Source organism: Oreochromis aureus, linkage group 3 (genome assembly GCF_013358895.1).
Source record: "Oreochromis aureus strain Israel breed Guangdong linkage group 3, ZZ_aureus, whole genome shotgun sequence".
NCBI classification, from domain to species: Eukaryota; Metazoa; Chordata; class Actinopteri; order Cichliformes; family Cichlidae; genus Oreochromis; species Oreochromis aureus.
Window position 1 is genome coordinate 112264701 of NC_052944.1, and position 20169 is coordinate 112284869.

The following is a 20169-nucleotide window of genomic DNA, read 5'->3' on the forward strand; positions in this document are numbered from 1 at the left end:
TTTTTTATATCAGAAGCACACGAGTCCATGGTGAAAAGAGTGGCACAGAACACTGTCCTTTGACAGGGGATTTCTTTAAATCACCCTGCCGTTCTTCAGCTGAGACGTCTGAGTCGGAAAACACAACACTGCAGAAGTTCTTCACTCGCGAGGGGCAGTCATGGAACGCACGAATCTGCGTCTATTGACTGTCCGCGTCCTTTATTTATACAAGATGTTCCTGTGTGTGTGTGTGTGTGTGTGTGTGTACAAAGGTAACATCACTCAAGGCAGCGGGTTTTTCCCTTTTCTACATCTGTATGTTCTCGTAAAAGAGCTGAGCTTGGTCTTCTCTACATCTAAATGTTCAGAACAACAGGATGCGGTTAGTATCTGCATAAGTTCAGCACACAAGTTACTAGGCAAAAAGTCATGTAGAAATATGCTTAATCACAAATAATGAAAGGATACATTTCATGTAGCTGATAACATATATACAATATTCTCTTAACATCCTTCAAACCTCCATTACAAACTGAGGTTAAAGGTCGATGATGTCATCCAGACACAGTTTCTAACAGTCAGCTGGCAGCCGTCAGGGCCTGGAGATTCATCACTGTTTAGCTGATGATGCTGTGATGACCTCATCTCTCCTGGTTGGAGCTCAAAGGGATCAATGATTTGTAAAAGGAGCTGATGGTGTCACCATCTCAGGGCAGACTGCTGAACATGAGCAAACAGCTCTCTGATGGAACCTTTAATGCACCACACTAAATTACTGCCATGCCTCCTCTGATTGGTGGAGCTAACATTCCCACTGACATCACTTCCTGTGAGTTTCACTCAATAATAATTCATTCTTAACAGACTCTGTTTTACTTTGTAGGTTTTCTGCTTCCTGTGTTCTTCAGCTCTTTGTATCTGTTAACGTCCTCGTTATACTTTGTTTTTCATTGATTTCATTCACCACGTCTGAATTTAAACTCTTCCAGTCGCTTTTAACTGATTCCCACACTTCACCTTCTGATTTCAGCCGAACTCTTAACCGTACCATGTTTTTAATGTCACTGTTGAATCCACTGAGCAGATCCAGATCACTGAGACATGTGATCTTTCATGTCCAATCAGCTTTGAGGTGGCTGGAGCCACACAGGACAGAGGCTTTCAGCAGCATGTGATCAGAGTAATCCGTGGTTTCCATGGTTACTGCGCTCCAATGAAAAGGACTTCCTGTTCACTATGATTGTGTCTTTGTCAGTCGTACCAACCCTCAGTGAAGATACAGAATTCTTCTGCTCTGTTCAGTGTTTTACTTCCTGTTTGAGACAATGCTGCACACTGAAAACTGCTTCATGAACAAACACAGAGTTACTTGCACAGCTTCAGATTTGAGATTCCAGCTGAGCCCAAAATGAAGCTTATGTGTAAGTTCAATAACAAACATCTGGACTCACACATCTGTCGGCTTCCTGGGTGTTTGGTGGCTGATCTAAGCTGACATCACTTCCTCTTTGTCATGTTGCTGACATCACTGGTCTAGTCCAACCATCTTTCTGCATCCTTCTTTAGGCCAATCAGCATCCACTCCACATGCTTTAAATCTCACGGCTCATCTGTCTTTCTCCCTGCAGACTCCTTCTTCCAACCCACCTCCTCCCCATCTCCACCTCTCTCATGTTACTCAGGCTTCATCCAAGCCTCCATCTTCATCTCCATCACCAGCGTCTAGACTTCGGGGGTCCTGCCTAATCCCTCTCACTGCTGGGAATCCATTCAGCTGTCACTGGCCATCAGACTCCAATCACCAAACAGCTCGACTGAATTCTGTTCATCAATGAATCATGTTCAGTTCATCATAATGATCTCTCCTTATTTGTTAGGCTGGATATCTCTGGGATGGTTTGATAGCTCCTTCAGGGACAGGGACTCCGCTCAGAGAGTAGGCACAGAGAGTTAGTTACAGAACTACTTTAATGAATCTTAATCAGGTGAACCAGAGGTAAGTATCATGGCAAATAACATACCAGGTGAAGGTAGTTGACAGTGATCACACAATTACCCGGAGACTCGCTGAAGCATCTGCTGAAGTTTGATCTGCTGATGTAGAACAAACTGGGATCCAATGATAACTTTATTTACTTCACAGAGCAGTGGTGGCTGCTGCCTCAACACACTGAGGAGGACAGAAGGAAAACCGACTCACGGACAGGTTTGTTTTCACATTATGTGGCTCCTTATCTCCACTTTCCAATGATCCACACAAACTTCAGCAGAGACACAAACACTGACTGTGGCACAGTGGTTAGCACTGTGGCCTCACAGCAGAGGGTCATGGGTTTGAATCCAGCTGACTGACGCTCCGAGTCATTTCCTCATTCATAAAGTCAAAGCTCAGAGGAGAAAATTCATCTGCAGACGTTTACATTTATACAAAAACTGGAATCCCAGTTTAACATTAGTAAGCATTACCCAGCATGCCGTGCTGCAGTGTCAGTTTGTAAATGTGCAATAATTCCTGCTCCAAACTGTTTCTGTTTCACAGAGTGCTGTGTGCCGTGACCTTTGACCTGCTAAAGAGAGACAGCTGTGGACTATTCATTGTTGTGTCTGATACTTAGAACTGTGAGGAAGAACGGTACACAGTTAATCAGCGTCCCCTCTCTCTGAATTAGGAAAGGTCGGCAGGCAGGCACCCTGTGGAGGCCCGGGTGTGGGCCGCAGGCCATACGTTGAGTATCACTGTGTAACAGTCACAATTGTGTGGTGTCTCTTTAAGACAACATAATTTAAGGGTTAGTGATCTCACAAGTATGCGCCACTGCCCCTTGTGGAGAATGGGAGAAACGTCCTTGCAATTGAACAAATGGAATGAGACAGACCTTAAATCTTTTACCTCTCTCACTAACTGCAATGTTACAGGTTGCAGGAAAACTGCGCTTCATGCATGAAAAAGCAGCAGCCATTCAACTGGGCCTTGTAAGGTTGATGAAGAGGGTGCGCATTAAAGGACAAGCACTGTGGAATTCCCAGTACCAGTGTGGTCCTGAGTTTTATTGACTGTCCTGCTATGTATCTACCGCCTCCTCTCAATCACTGAGTACAACCCACGTTACAACAGTTTGAAATGTGAACATTGTTCTGCTACAGTCAATGGACTAAACCAGAGACGAAGAAAACAGACTTTACCATGAAGATCCTCAGTGTGGATCAATATAATATCAGCCTGATGTCTGCAGTTTAGTGTCAGCACAATTTTCACATCATATTCATCTCAGCACAACTAAAACATGGTGACTGACCTCAGAGTTTCAAGTCCACATCCTGGACTCTCCAGGAAACCACACAGATGCTTCACTCCTGAATCCTGCAGCTTGTTGTTGTAGCTCAGGTCCAGCTCTCTCAGATGGGAGGGGTTGGACTTCAGCCCTGCTGCCAGATAATTGCAACTCATCTCTGACAAACCACAGTCCATCAGTCTGTATAAAGAATAAAAGATGTAAGTTTATTAGACAAAGTGTGAGCTTGAAATCATTCAGTGTTTCATCATCTGTTCAGAGCTGAAGAAGGTTCAGAATGTAGAAGTTTAGAAAATGGAAACTCCAAACAGCTGAAGCCAACAGGGAGCATCTTCAAACAAAAAAAAAAAAACTCTGAATTTTTTACATTAAAGTCGCACATTTATCAAAAAAACATGAAACAGATTTGAAAAAGTTGCGTTTTTCATTCAAGGAACCACATGGCTTCACTTTTAAAGGTGAAGTTGAAAAGAAATGTACATATTTGAAGTCCAACTACAAGTCCAACTCTGAATTTTTCAAGTTCTACTGTGTGAAATCAAATAAACTGAATAAGAAACATCAGAGTCCAAAACAAAACAAACTCCCAGTTCAGGAGGCCGACAGTGGGACTGTGGTGAAGGCTCTACACTAAAGCTACACAAAAAAGCTTAAGTTTGAAGCAGAAAATGTAAAGCTGTGAGTGAAAGAGCTCCAGCATCTGTCACGTTAGAGGAAACTTTCTTCTTTCCACACTGATGAAAGCATCATGCTTTTATTTCATGCTGCTTTTATTGAGTCATACTGTGAAACTGTGCTGAGCCACAGCTGAACCAGCATCCCTGTGTACAGCAGACACTTACAGCACTTGGCTGCTTCCACTGAACCCTCTGCACAGAGGTTCAGTTTCCTCTTCTGGTCCCAAAGTGCAGAACACTTTCAAACAGTTTCGTTCCAGCAGCATCAGCCACAGAAATGCAGAGAGAATTCTTTCTATCTCTTGGTTGTGTTGTATGATGCTGTGTTTGCATATCTGGTGTCTGTGTTGCTTTGGAAAAAGTGCATGTGAGGATGGATCATCTACTGCAGCTCCAGATAAACAAGCTGGACCTGAACCTGGTAGCTTCACTTAGGAGACACTTGTGACGGGAACGTGTGAGAAGTTTTGTGCAGACAAGTGTGGATTTAGAGTCTGGGACGAGCTCTACACAGTCTTTGTGGAGATCCACATTCTGCATACTGCCTGTGAGAAGCTGGAGACATTTCTCCTCCAAATCCATTGAGCAGCTGCTCGTGGTGGTATTAGTTCATGTCTGCATGTTAGCATTAAGCCTCGGTCAAACTCTGCTGTGGACACGGTCACGGACAGCTGGACGCGTGATGGACGAGTCGTCCTTCCTGTTAAACTTCTTTGAGGTGAGCTTGAAGCTGCTGCTTGGGGCGCATGCACAGCTGGTTATTGTACTGGAAATGTTCTGCAGACGAGTCCACGCACTCACAACAAAAGTTGGTGTGGACAACGATGTGAGCGCTCCAATGCTGATTGGTTGGAAAGTGGGCGGGAACAGGGAAGAGAGCGACAGCAGTGTTCAGCACAAACATGGAGGATCAAAGAAGAAGAGCACGAGAAGCTCAGATGGAGGCTGCAGTGGACACTTTTCATTGTTTTAACACTCGCTTTCACTTCAGCTTCACCAACAACAGCACAAGCAGAGCAGCCCACTGACTGCGTGGCTGTGACGGCGCCCCCTGGTGACTGTAAACTGCTACAACATGGAGACAGCCATCTGCTGTTCATGTCTTTGCCACCATCACAGGAGCTCTTTATCCTGATCTTCACTCTCATTGGTTCTTTGTGTGCTTGTTTTTTAGAACAGTAGTCATTGTGATTGTTCAAAGAAGACAATCAGCTGTGACTAAATGTAGCTCCTACAGCAGTGATGGGAATAACTACTGAAGCTAATCCAGTATCAGAGCTCAGGAATCAGCAGCTCCCACCTCGTTTTCTTTGAACAACTATTTTTAGCTGCTGTGTTTTTGTGTTTCTGCAGACCTCAGACATCCTGCTGCTCTGGAGAACTGAAGCTCTAAAGGGCTCAGCCTTTATCTCCAAGAAACAAAGCTGATCATGGAGACCCAGCAGCTCAGCTGATCTGTGGGCAGCACCAGCATCTTTAACTAAGTCTGAGAGGTGAGCAGTCTTTGGAAGCCTTTACTGTCTGATAGTGATGTTTAAACGATGGCTCAGAGCAGGATTTGGATCATTAGTTTGCTTTTCGTCTATTATTATGTTTAGCTTCTGCTTCACAGATATTCTCTGAGATATTCTCTGAAACGTTTCCCACTGTTAGACAAACGATGCACAATTTCTTCATAAAGGAGATCTCCTGTGGAGTCCATCTGTGCACACACAGTAATACCAAACTGTTTTTCAGGTTAGCTTGAGGTTAGACACAGCTCCTCTCTGGAGCTAAAGTTCTGCTTCCCCTCTGCCTTTTTTCTTCATCCTCCATCTCTCTTTTCTTCTCTTCAGTGTTCTGCAGCCACGGAGCCTCTCACAGCCGTTATCACACCCATACCTGACCGGCTGGCATTACCCAGCATGCCGTGCAGCAGTGTCAGTTTGTAACAATGGCTGTGTCCCAATCCAGTGACCGCACGCTTCGTAGTATGCGCAGATCGTGTACTACGTACAGCGGGTACTACGAAGTACGAGAAGTGCGGAAGTGAGAGGCTTTTGACATGGGACAGTCTGGCCTTCGTCGCACTGCTCAGGTTGCCTAGCAACCATGATACTAACCACGAGAAACGTTTCATACGGCATTGTTTGACAGAAATGAAGGAGAAAAATGTTTTTTTGTTTGTTCATTTTTTTATGACATCACTTTGATCAGTTGAGTATCTGAGGCTGAGACCACAGGACTGTAAAACATGATAGTTGGGCTTCATTTCTGTACTGAACAGTCATTTAAGATTAGTTAGCTAATGTTGTTCATGAGACTAAAATCATCTCACTTTGGTAATGTAAATATAATATGTCCAATATTGTAGTTATTGTCAGATAATGATGATATATTACAGCAGTGAGCTTGAACTCTGTGTCAAATACTGAGCTTCAGTAAAGATTCAAGTTACATGCCGTAATGCTTACATATACATGGGACAAGGAAATGTACGAGGTGTGATAACTGTTGCTGATAAAATGAAGAGTAGACTGATATATTAAATATCCCTTTATTGGGTGAGAAAATCAGACCATGTCATAACTGCTTTAAGTCATACAGAATAGATATCAGAGCCTTAAACAGGCTGACTTCTGCTAAATGGGTCAAACTGAGCAGAAAGTATACAAACACGTAACATCCTTATAGAATATGATGTAACACTATAGATCAACTTAGCTCAGAATATATAAAGCACATAAACAATTACAGCAATATGATGCAACAAACACAGCAGTACTACTAATCCAAAATACTCAAAGCTTCATAGAACTGAAACAAACATTTATTTTTAGCTCCATTCTGCTGCTGATACATACTTTAGGTTTCTGAACATTAAACTTGTTGCTGCCTTTCATAGTGTGTAACTTGAAGGCCCTGAGTACTTTCTCCCACACTGAAAACACTGGGATGATAACATTATTTGAACATTACCTAATAAGACTGATTCAGGACAGACAATTAGTTATGTTAAACTTTCCTAGCAGTCCTTCACAAACAGGGAACAGTCTGTCTATTCTCTCCATCTGTCAGCTGCTGCTGGCTCTTCCTCCTCCTCTTCCTCACACACTGCTGAGTTTGTCCTGGTGGATCATCAGGGTGCAAAGCCTCACAGATGATGTGCAGCAGTGGGTCCCTCAGTCTGTCCTCACTCTGGACACTTGCAGTTGGCACACATGGAAATCAAATGTGTGATAAGCTGCAGGATTCAAACACAAGTGTAACGTATAAATACATGTTCATACTTTTATTACACAATCAGAGAGAAAGAAACAGAGAGAGAGTGCAGGACAGACAGACAGGTGACAGTCTCAGGTGTATACACTGCTCCAAAACAGCACAAGAGAAGGAGGATTTAGTGTTTGTGTTATTACGAGTGCTAAACAAGAAGAGTTCCCAGATGGTGCAGTAGACACATGTGTGACTCCTGTGATTAAAGCATCTTTCTTTCAGCTTAACGAGTGAACCGTCAGCTCGTTCAAACACACGTTAAAGTCCGTTTGGCTCGACACCACCGAACAGAGGCAGCAATATAACATAGCTAACATTAACAGTGCAGTGAATCCTGCTTGTGTCGTCATATTCAGGACTGCAAACCGAGCAGCATCACTGACTTTCAGCTTGTGTTTGTGGATATATGACTGACTTTAATTATCCATAAAACATCATATTCTCTGTTGACTATTGAACGGCGTGTATTTTAAAGTAAAGGCTTTAAAACCAAGTTAACGCTGAAAGTACAAACATCGCTAATGTCACAAAACTTTGCCGACATGTGGCCAACAGTAATGTTTTAATGTTCTTCATTATTAAACATTTGCACACAAATAAGTGACATCATATTCAGTACTTACTTTTGAAAGTTACTCTTTGGCCGCTCTGCTTCAGCCATCCGCCTTTTTTTTTGGCGAAATTATCCACACCCACCGCCGCGCTATGAATTGTGGGATATATGGGACCGCGAAGCGTACACCGGACCATACTTCAAATTTGGGGAAATCGATGGCGCATTTGGAGTACACTTCGGATTGGGACAGCTGTTGTTGCGTCGCTGTGACGTAATCGGTCTCAAAATGCGTACTCCAAAGCGTGCGGTCGTTGGATTGGGACACAACCCCCGACTGTAGAAAACATGGACGGCACGACAGCTCCCCAAAAATGAAGCCAAAACGTCTCTATCGCCCCCTGGTGTCTGGCTGCAGTATAGGTCATAAACCCCGCCTCCTCCATGTTAGCGGACGGGACTGGGGTCAGACTAAAATAAATTAATTCTCCTCAGATAAATTTTTTCCAAAGATTCTTTCTTTTGTTATCAACAGTTGTCATCACAATGATTTCCCAGATAGCAAGGAAACATTGAAACAATGTTGAGTCAATATCAGGCGACGTCATTGAAGCAACGTTGAAGTGTGACGTTGACCCAACGTCACTCTTGCACCCATTTTTAACGTTGAAACCACGTCAGGTTTTGATGTTGAATCAATGTTGAAACCTGACATTGATTCGACGTTATATTTTCTAACACTGTTGACATTGAAACAATGTCAGATTCTGATATTGAAACACTGTTGAGCTATGGTATTGATTTTCCACCTCTTTCGCACAGTTGCTTTTTATTGAAAAAAAAACAAAAAAACAAAAAAGGTCAATAGACATGTATCATTTGCAAAATACTTTATTAAAAGACAAAGTTTCCTATTTACATTTCTATGTTTCACGTCACTTTTTATTATTTACTCCGGGATGGGGATGGATGATGTGCGTTCTGCGCGCCACCCGTACGATCTGGAGCATATCTGAGCCATTTCTGGACTGCTTGAGCAAAGACCAACTCAGACATAGAGTTCGCCCCTACCTGCTGCGCCAGGCCATCTAGGACAAAAATAGACACACAGACAAAAAAAGGGAATTAGAGCACATGAATAAGCTCTTGTTAATTGTCTTCAGCAGGGAGAAAGTATGTAAACTCCTAGGCTGATAAACATGAAAGTCACCAGGCGGAAATCAGCAAACTGCCGCATTTGATTCCCAAAGAGCTATAAGCTGAAAATGTGATATGTCTTAGCATGGTGTGCCGTGTATCCTTTAAAAAAAAAAGAAAAAAGAAAACATGGGGTCCTCAGGCTGTACAAAGTGTACAACCCGAGGACAAAACAAGCCGAAGACCAAAGACTCCATCTCCAGATTAACCGGACATGAAAGTCTTGTTAAGAAAGACAAAGTAATATAGCAAAAAACAGACATAGGAAATGTGAAACGCACCCAGCACATCAATTGATCCCTTTATTGTTCACTTTAGGCTCATAAAACTACAATAAATGTTAAAACTTACCAAATATGCATCTGCACAGCGCTGTCTCTTTAAATGCCCTTTTTTGCTTTGTCTGGTCCTTGGTTTTTTTTTTCCCTGCCCAGTTGAGTACAGAGGCCAGCTCCTTTGTAATGGCATAAACCATTACACGGCGGACTCGCACCTCCAGTGTGGTCCAGCAGCACCAATCAACGCGAAGCGTCTCACCTATAGACACATTTTATGAGATGGAATTAGCGTGTCTCATGTCTTAAATGTGTATGCAAGTGCTTGTGTGTTTACTTCATGTAATTGATGATAGAAACGTGTCATTTAGTTTTCCTAAAGCCTGATTTTCAAGTCATACAAAGAATAAACCAAAGTATTGGCAGTACAATGTATTTCTATTCCCTTTGTTGGATATTCATTTGTTAGTTCTTGTAACTGCTAAAAGTGTTTACTAGTTTTGCCTGTCACATATATTTGTTATACCATGTAAACTGTGAAATTCCAAGATTTTCAAACTTGCCTTGTAATAGTGGCCTCACAGAGTCTCTGGAATCTACAGAAAAAAAAAAAAAAAATCACAACAAGATGACATTCAGGAGTATAAATTGGGTTTTTTTTTAGATAAGAAATACAATGACATTGTGATGCAGCTTTAAAGCTTTTTTAAAAGCACACCATCTATAGGGAAGACATCAGACTCTGCATGCTGGCGAGATCGCAAAGCTGTGTGGGTTTGTGCCGGAGTGGCGAAAGGTGCCGCAAGCTGGGCGGGGCATTATGATGGTTGCTATCAGTGGGCTGGGGGGCAGACTGCAGAGTGATGAGGGCTGTTTAGAAAAAGATAATTTTTTAAGTATTTAAGAATACAGACAACTTGTCAAAAAAGTTTCCTCGTGTCAGACACAGATATGTACACAGACACTAGACAGTATTTTATTACCAGAAATTAAAAACGGTCTTAAGTAATTGTAAATATGCTTTTGGCATATTGTTTCCTAAAGTTAGTTTGATTTCTAACAACACACACAGGAAACAGAGACGTGCAAGAAAGTACAGTATACAATGAATTTTTGAAGTGCACAAGTGTACACGGCTTTGCATTTTTAAAAAGTTTACAAACTTCCACTTTTTGGACTATATTATGTGGTGATATTGCAGTATGCAAGCACCACAGATATGTATAAAAGACAAGATCATAAATTCTTAACAATCAAAGATATGTTTGTGAATAAAAGGGTTTTACTGGTGCTTTCTTTTAAGACTGGTCTGGGTTTCTTCTTCGGACTGAAGGTCAGACATATCACAGCGTTCACGTGGATATCTCTGAAGACTGCGTTCTGCTTCGTGAAATGTGCCTGGAAATACAAACACAATGTACGGCCAGACATACATTACGTGTGGACAAAAGGTGCAAAGCATAGAAAAATTAGCGGTTTCAAAAATACGCTGGTACGTGTGGACGTAGCCTTATTCATTATTCAAGGCACAAACGGAAAGTCATGTACGCGTGCAACGTAAAGTCACGTGAGCATTCAAACTGAGTCTAAAGTTTTCGTGTGCGAATTGAAGCGAGTGCTCTCCAATCATCAAAAGTAACAAAGTCATTGAACACGTTTATACAGTTAACTTTACGTTTATCAATCATATATCACAGATTTAGAATTTTTGTAGTACTAAGCAACTACAGAGCGAAAGTCTGGGTCAAGCGCCGGGCGGCGGCAAGAACAAAGGAAACCTCGAGCGTTAAAGCTAGCTTTGTAAGGAATATAACGAAGAAATTATGAAACGAAAATGTTTTCTTTGTTGATATACTTTGTTCGCAGTGCAATTTATTTGTTGCGGATTGTAAGAAGTAGACACAATTTCCGGCTCGTAAATAATAGTAAAAACTCGTTAATGTACAACATTAACGAGTTTTTTACTGTTATTCAAATGCAAACATGGAAATAACGAGTAGGAAAAAAATCATTCATTCTTACCTTATACTAATCGTGGTGCAGGACAGTGCAGTGCATGACCTGATGCCTTCTCCGGTCAATTCCGCTGAGAGTAAATCAAATGTCCCGCTCTACTGTAGAAGACAATGAATACCTGGGGGGATGTACCAATGTGAGAGGGGTGCTGCGGAATAGTCCAAGTGATCGCTGCTTTAATTTCGGTCAACTATACATAAATTGCACGTAGACACGATTTTTTAAAGCTGGTGAACTAGACCAAGTCATTGATAACAAATGAACAATAAATCTACTTTCTCTGGTACTTTATACCCGATCAGTTGCAATGCAATTTAATGCTCAACTACAAATCGATGGTTTTGATGGTGACCGGGCGAATGATCGTCAACTATAAATAGATCGTTTTCTCGACGTTGTTGTTGTCACCTGGTCGACTATAAATAGATCAAATATCAATGACAAAAAAACAACGGTGAATCAACATCGTTACAACGTCTCTATAGTAAGACCGTCGGTTTACCACAGTATTTCAATGTTGTTACAACATTGGCATTTCAACCCCGACCATATATGACGGTTCGGATGAAAAATCAACATAGATTCAATGTCGTCTTGCTATCTGGGTTATGTCCAAGGGGTCTCCTTTCCAATAAGTTTGATTGTAATTCCTACCGCGGTGATGTTAAATTGGGGTGTAACAGCTTTGACTGGCAGCTGCAGTCAGAGAAACAGAACAGAACAGAGAAACTTGTGTATCTCTGTTCGGGAATAGCAGATAGAGTGTAGGCTCTGAGAGGAGGGCCAGCGTTTACGTTATGAAAACACGACCGACTGTTTTAACCTGACAGCCTGAGGTGTTCTTCAGTAAACTGGACTCCCTGACAGAAGGACCCGAGGCCCCGCTGCACTTTTTCGGTAAGTTAAACGTGTTTGTAAGCTAATCCGTAACTACCGTCCTTAGCTAGCTCCTGAGACCTAGCTAGCTAAAATGAGCACTCGGCTGTCGGGGAAACTTGTTTTATAAAGTTCGTTTAGCTAATCCGTGCAGGGGAATGGATTTACCCTGACCAAAGAAATCAAGAGAAACGCCCCGGGCTGCTCAGCCACTAATTACAAGTATTATACTGTAAAAGCAACAGGCTGCACTCTGCTTCAGCTCCTGTGCAGAGCTGATTATTAAATATGTGCAAACAACAGCATGTTTTCAGTCTCTTGCCACATCTGTAAAGACAGTAACATCTTTAAAAAAAAAAAAAAAAAAAGCTTGTACCTCAGTAACTCCCCATTAATCAGTAACTATGGATTAAAGTACTGTACTGTACTGTAATACTGAAAAAAAAGTAAGACAAGAGCTTCAGATCCTGGGTGTGTGGGACAGAGAAGGATCAGCTTTATTTCAGATTTGAGAGAAACTTTATATTTCCGTTTGTGATGGTTGTGTTCTCTTTGTGATTACAGGAGCTGCCCTCAGATTCAGACCTCAGCACCACCCAGTGACAGCAGACAGATCATCCAACATGTTCACATGTTAACTGCAAAATTAACTGATGAAAACAGTACAAAGGTTAAAGTACCACATGTGCTGTCAGTGAAAGCTGCAGCTGTTTTAATGATAAAGTTAAAGACAAAAAGGCAAAAGGATTAATCACCACCTTTGACCTTCACTAGGTTTTATTTAATTGTGTCAGAGAAATTCAAACGTGCTCTTCATGCAGCTGAGTACATCAAGTGTTTAAAACAGAAGCTGTGCAGGTCTGAGATCAGCAGCTCTGTGAAACACCAAACTGAGGTCCTGTTAATGCTGATATATAGTGACACAGATACAGTTGTCACTTGTATGTTGAACTACAAGCTTGTGATCTGGAATTCTTTCCTAGTTTTTTGCAGATAGTGTTATTTACCATAAAGTGATTCAGAGTTATTCATACCAGAGTAACCTGAGAGGATCATATATTTTTAAATATATAACTTTCTACAGGACTGAATATAATATCTTTATGTAAAAGTCTGGAGCCTCTGGGGAGTATCCGAGTATTTATAACATTACACAAACCAAAGGTCTCCATCACAGTGTTCATGAAATGCTGGTATCCATGATACTCACAGTCTTATGTTAAAATCTCAAAGGACAGCATTATATTTTTGAAATTAACAGTAACTCTGGGCTTCTGTAGAGTGTGCAGATGATCTCATCGCTGTCTAAAAATGGATAAAAACAAACATAAGAAGTGCTGAATCCTTCAATAACACAGACTATTAGAGTAACAGGTGTGTAGCATCGCTAACTAGCTAGCAAAAAGCCTCCAACACAGTGTGTATGCTAGCGGCTAATCTAGCAGATGAATTAACAACTGAGTGATTTTAGAACTATAAGATGATAAGCTGTGTGTCTTTTTTTATAACAGTGACATGGTTGTATTTACCTTAATTAAACGAGTCGTCAGTCGCGGTAAACCAGCAAAAAACTGGAGCGGCCGGGCTACGTAAAAAGTGTAGAGGGGCGTGTTTGCGGTCACGTCCAGCGGGTGTGTGGGCGGGAGCGTAACGCAGTCGCTCCACCTCAAGTCACTACTGCGCAGACTCTGGCTCCAAAAATGCAAGATGGCAGCCTCCACAAGCGGGATATTTTGGCTTAATTTTTACACAATGGAAGGAGGCGCTGTCACGTCATCCATGTTTTCTACAGTCATTGGTTTGTAAATGTGCAATAATTCCTGCTCCAAACTGTTTCTGTTTCACAGATTGCTGTGTGCCGTGACCTTTGACCTGCTAAAGAGAGTCAGCTGTGGATTATTCATTGTTGTGTCTGATACTTAAAACTTTGAGGAAGAACGGTACACAGTTAATCAGGGTCCCCTCTCTCTGAATTAGGACAGGTCGGCAGGCAGGCAACCTGTGGAGGACCACGTGTGGGCCGCAGGCCATACGTTGAGTCTCACTGTTTGAAATGTGAACATTGTTCTGCTACAGTCAATAGACTAAACCAGAGAAGAAGAAAACAGACTTTACCATGAAGATCCTCAGTGTGGATCAGTATAATATCAGCCTGATGTCTGCAGTTTAGTGTCAGCACAACTTTCACATCATATTCATCTTAGCACATCTAAAACATGCTGACTGACCTCAGAGTTTCAAATCGACATCGTGGATTCTCCAGAAGAACACACAGCTGCTTCACTCCTGAATCCTGCAGCTTGTTGTAGTCTCCACTCAGGTCCAGTACTTTGGGATACGAGGGGTTGGACTTCAGTGCTGCTGCCAGATAATCACAGCTGATCTCTGACAAACCACAGCTCCACAATCTGTATAAAGAATGAAAGATGTAAGTTTATTAGACAAAGTGCTTGAAATCATTCAGTGTTTCATCATCTGTTCAGAGCTGAAGAAGGTTCAGAATGTAGAAGTTTAGAAAATAGAAACTCAAAACAGCTGAAGGCAACAGGAAGCAGCTTCAAACAAACACAACAAACGAAGAAACTCTGAATGTTTCACATTAAAGTCATACATTTATCATAAAAACATGAAAAAGAATTGAAAAAGTTGTGTTTTTCATTCCAGGAACCACATGGCTTCACTTTTAAAGGTGAAGTGTGAAAGAAATTGACATATTTGAAGTCCAACACCTTTTTCCAGTCTCATGATTAAAGCAGACAAACTACAAGCTCATTTTCATTCCAACAAGTCATCTTCTGACCTGGACTAACAACACTGGTCTCTATGTGCAGCTGGCTGTGAGACCAGTGCTCAGGGAGCGTCTACAAAATGCAACACTGAAAGAACATCACACACTCATTTGCTTCCAGCACTTTCACACAAACATCTACTGTCATTATTGTCACCAAACTCTGTGGATCCTTTATTGCAAATCCAAATGGGATCAAATGGTCAGACAAAAGAAGGTTATGAGGAAATATGATGAAATGTTGTGTATTAGCAGCAAGTTATTGAATCATTTTCCTCATAAACCAAACTACATGATTGACAAACATGTTTTTACAAACTCATTGTTGGACTTGGATCAGCAGGATAACCCTGATGTTTAAAGGCATTTGAGTCTCGCTGTATCAGAGTCAAGTTATTACTCAATATTTATTGATGATGTCCTAAATTAGGCTCAAATATCTGACAGACATTTAATCCCAATTCAATTCGGCCTCATCCTGGGCCGGATTATACAACACACACTCTGACCACAGGCCCAGGGGCCACGCACAGCTGGGGTCCATCCAAGAGACAGGAAACTAAACTACAGAATAATAAAGAGCACCATTTGATATTCTTACATTTTAGGTCTTCCAGCCAAACATACTAAAAACATGAGCATATATTTGTTTTCTGATAAAATGATGTTACAGGTAGAACAGAGTAAAGTGGTTGTGTTACAGCCTTTTTCCCCTCTGCTGCCGAGGCTGTTAGTTTCTCCGAAACTCAGCTACAGGACTTCCAAATGAATGAAAGTAGCAGATGTGGCTTTACAAATGAAAGAGGAAGAGGAGAAGAAGAGGAGAGGGAGGCCACCCTGACCATCACTCCAGCTGAAAACATCACACTTCCATTAAAGTTGGTGAGAAAATGTTGAGCAGGATGAGGTGCTGGCTCATCTGGAGGCTGTAGCAGCAGCTCACAGTCACAGTGGATTTCCACTCATAAAAAAGTTCTTGCTGCTTCATTTCTCATCTCATATCAGAGACTTTAAAGCTTCAGTGAAGCTGTACTGTGATGCTTCCTCTCAATATTCCAGCGAGGCCTCCATAATTGTAGGAGCCATAACTAAATGTATTGAATTTTGATGATCACTGGGTTTTCATTTGTTTGGTTGCTATGGTGATGTATAACGGGAGTCACGTGGGTGCTAGCGGTGACATTAAGAGGGCGTTGTCAGCCTGTCATTCACTGGATTGATTTTGACAGAGAGGAGGGCTGGGATTAGTTTTTGTTGACCGCAGCACAACGAGTTTCCCCTTGTTGCATTAGAGCCTGTGATGTTTTAAGAGTCTGAATCGGGAGCGTAAAGTTTTTTGCGCTCTCAACTTGCGTAAAGTTGAGAGCGTGTCAGGCAAATAGGCAGACTCCATCCCCGGCCTCTAGCGACTGTGGAAGTCGCTAGATCTTTAGTCAACAAAAAAACGGCATTCTGGAGAAGCAAGCCACAAGCAGGATCGAAGAAATTAGATCAAAGAACCTGAAAGACGCCAAGTAAGTGCAGCGCATCTGAATGAGTGAGCCAGCAGCGCCGACACACCTGACGCAATTCTGAGGAGCGCAGGTAAGACTACCTGTGCATGTCTGGTTGTGGAAAAGGAAGCCACATTGCATTAGCGCTGAGATGTTTCAAGAGGAGACACTGAATGGAATGAATGTTGGGTAAATGTGCAACGTTTTTGGCTGCGCTCTTGGATTGATGTCTGCCGTTACGTTGAAAGGATTTTATGGTCAAAGTCTATTGTGGCTTCCATTGGATATATGTTTTTATGGATGATCACTGAAGATTAAAATAAAAATAAAAAAATCGAACAAACAAACGGGAAAATCATGAGTCAAACAGGTGGTGATGATTGTTCCTCTAATGATTTGGGGGGAAAGAGAGAAAGAAAAATAATTGGAAAGGAATTGTTGAATAAAATTGAAAAATTACAAAATGAATGCAAAATATGAAAGAGCTTATGCAACACAATGAAAATCTTTCTCAAATTAAGCAGTATGTGGTGGATTTAAAAGCACTGTGTGAAAAGGCTTCAAGTTCACATGTTGAGGTGTTGCTTTTGGTGCCAGAGGAAGAAGTAATAAAACAAGAGGAATGGTTTTCAAAAATCATGAAATACACCAATGTGTTTTTAAATGAAATTCAAAACTGAATAAATCAAAGAGAACAAAACCCTGCTGTTTGTGCAAAGCAAATCAATTTATTGGAAAACAATGCTGCATCAAATACTGAGACAGAAGTGGAGGATGATATCAAGCCAAGTGACAGTGTTTCAAACGTTGAAAGCCACAAAACCTCTTCATCAAGATCTTCAACTTCATCTGTTTGTATGAAAGCTGAGGCAGAGTTGGCAGCTTTAATAATAAAGCAGAAATTATTGGATGAAAAACATGTACTGGAAGAAGAGGAGGAACGAAAGGAAAGGTTACAGTTGAACACTGAAATTGCTGAAAAAATGGCAACAATAAATGTCCTTAAAGCTCAAAGCATAACAAGCAAAAAAGGATCTTCAAAAGTTTCAGATGGAATGAATTCATACATTTCCAATGAAAAATCTAAACAAACCCTTAATGTTGATGCATTGGAATTTATACCTCACATTTCTGCAAAACAAAATTCATTGACTAATGCTGAAACTCAAAACAGGAGAAAAGGAAAAACCCAGGAATGTGTCATGCAACAAGCAGTGTTGACTGAATCTTCTCAAAATAAGCATTCTCGACAATATTCAGTGACTGTCATGCAAATGGTATGGTGGAACTGGAACCACAAAACGATGTTATTGGAATAATGACTAAACAAAATGAAATAACAACACTTTTAATCCAACAACAAAGCCTCTTTTTTTAAGGAGCTTGGAAAGAAAAGCGTCTGGACTTCTTTGAGTTGCTTGAAGACGTTTCACCTCTCATCCGAGAAGCTTCTTCAGTTCTAAGGTCAAATGGCCGAGAGTCCCAGATTTAAACCCAGTGGGAGTTTTCCCCCCAAAGAAGGACAAAGGACCCCCTGATGATCCTCTACCTAATCACATGAGCCAAGGTGTGAAAGTGGGCGTGGGTCCCAATCAGCCACGGTTTCGGGTGAGTTCATTGTGAAACCTGGCCCCACCCTATCATGTGATTTCCTGAGGTCAGATGGCCCAGGATGTGAGTGGGCGTTAAGGCGTCTGGGAAGGGATCTCAAAACTGGATTATAGATGGCAGACAGTTGGTGTCGTAAACCACCGCCTCTGTTCAAAGATGGTCGCTCACAGTGGACATAGATGGCTTCTTTCACTCCTCTTTCAAACCATCTGTCCTCTCTGTCCAAAATGTGAACATTGGCATCCTCGAAAGAGTGACCTTTATCCTTAAGATGCAGATGAACTGCTGAGTCTTGTCCCGTGGAGGTGGCTCTTCTATGTTGTGCCATGCGCTTGTGAAGTGGCTGTTTGGTCTCTCCGATGTAGAGGTCTGGGCATTCCTCGCTGCACTGTACCGCATACACCACATTGTTAAGTTTGTGTTTTGGAGTTTTGTCTTTCGGGTGAACCAGTTTCTGTCTGAGTGTGTTGCTGGGTCTGAAGTACACTGGGATGTTGTGCTTGAAGAAACCTCTCCTGAGTTTCTCTGATACACCGGCTACATAGGGGATGACAACGTTGTTGCGTCTGTCTTTCTTATCCTCTCTCGCTGGTGTCTGATCTTCTTTTCTGTGCCTCTTTGCTGACTTTATGAACGCCCAATTAGGATAGTCACATGTTTTAAGTGCTTCCTTTACATGTGTGTGTTGTGTAAAGGAAGCACTTAAAACATGTGGCTATCCTAATTGGGCGTTTATACAATGAAAGCAGGAAATACCCCAAAACTGCCTTTTCTCATTCTACAACTTCAACAACTGCAAATGAATAATACTTCATACACAGACCCACAGTCTCTGATTGCTCTAAATCTCACTGACAGCCAATAGAAATAAAGAAAAGTCAAGACTGACAGTCTCTGTGGGCTTAGGCAGTGAAGTGCTCACGCTGCGTTCAAATGCATCACAAACTATTGGAATTGGATCCAACTTTGTGAAGCAGATTTCTCCTCAGCTCCTGTTTTGAACATTTCTTAGTTCCTCATGAACTGTAATAAACTCTATAAATGAACTGAGAACTATTTCTACGTTTAAAAGTATGGATTCATTTTCCCGTACGTTAGTGTATAAATGAATGTTAGACTGGGTTCCATGGAAATCTCAGACACTTGGACTGGTCTCATTCACCTTCTTTCTGTAGTCATTCCAACAGAGTCCTTTCTCTTCTCCAGCTTCTGTTTGAAATCCTCTCACAGAGCCTGAATCCTGCTTTGTTGCCATGTTTGGGCCTGTGTTAGGCTGCTCTGTGTTCCTCTGCTTTAACACACACCTCACCACAGCAGCTGTGTGGGTTGTCTCTGTAGCAGCCATATCAGCTTCTGATACCATGAACATCATCACAGCTCCTAACTTCACCTTTATTAGCTTTGACATTCATGTCTTTCTTTTCTCTCTCTCTATTTCCACACAAGCTCAAAGTCTCTGCAGCCTGTTTTTATCTGCTATCATAAGATCTTCAACAGCCTCATTCACATCCCTCACACACTCTACAGCCTCATCAGTGCTGACTTCATCTTCACTGACTGATGGAGCACACCATGAACCTGTGGAGGCTGAAAAACTCCCCTGCCAAACATCTTCCCGTCACCACTCCACTTCTGTCATCCTTTATATGAACCCTGCTCAAGTCTGTCACTTCTATTTGGAGCCAAAAGGAAAAACTGTTGTTCAGTCATTTGGAAAGACAATATTTCTGAAAGCACTCAAACTTCTTCACATTTGTCTTCAGACACATCCTGAACATTTATGAACAAAGAAAGTTTCAGACATCAATCAAAGTTCTGAAATATAGAAAAACAACAACAGCTGCAGTCAGTGAACTCACCTCAGAGTCTGCAGTCGACAGTTTGGACTCTCCAGTCCAGCACACAGAAGCTTCACTGCTGAATCCTGCAGGTTGTTCCAACTCATGTCCAGCTCTGTCAGATGGGAGGGGTTGGACTTCAGAGCTGAGGCCAAAACTTCACAGTGAGTCTCTGAGAGTCGACACCGAGTCAGTCTGTGATTATAGAAAATATAAAATGTGTTATTATAAAAGGAAAAAATCTGCATTATAAACACAGACTGACTGTATATGAAGACAAGACAGAGTGAGGTACCAAGTAACAAGTGTCCACAG

The 20169-nt window shown here is 41.7% G+C and overlaps 1 protein-coding gene and 1 long non-coding RNA gene across 2 annotated transcripts in view; both read right to left on the reverse strand.

The window, feature by feature from the left end:
- The window catches only part of LOC116328214 (protein NLRC3-like), a 187977-nt gene that overhangs the window by 156160 nt on the left and 11648 nt on the right, over nucleotides 1-20169 (reverse strand). The window contains exon 3 of the mRNA XM_039603822.1: nucleotides 19876-20049. Coding sequence (XP_039459756.1) covers nucleotides 19876-20049 — 174 coding nt within the window. The remainder of the gene's footprint in view (nucleotides 1-19875; nucleotides 20050-20169) is intronic.
- Nucleotides 8636-9354, reverse strand: LOC120437877. The gene is made up of 2 exons (XR_005611464.1): nucleotides 9309-9354; nucleotides 8636-8848 (listed from the first exon to the last, which is right to left on the reverse strand). It is a non-coding gene; the product is annotated as an uncharacterized LOC120437877 (long non-coding RNA).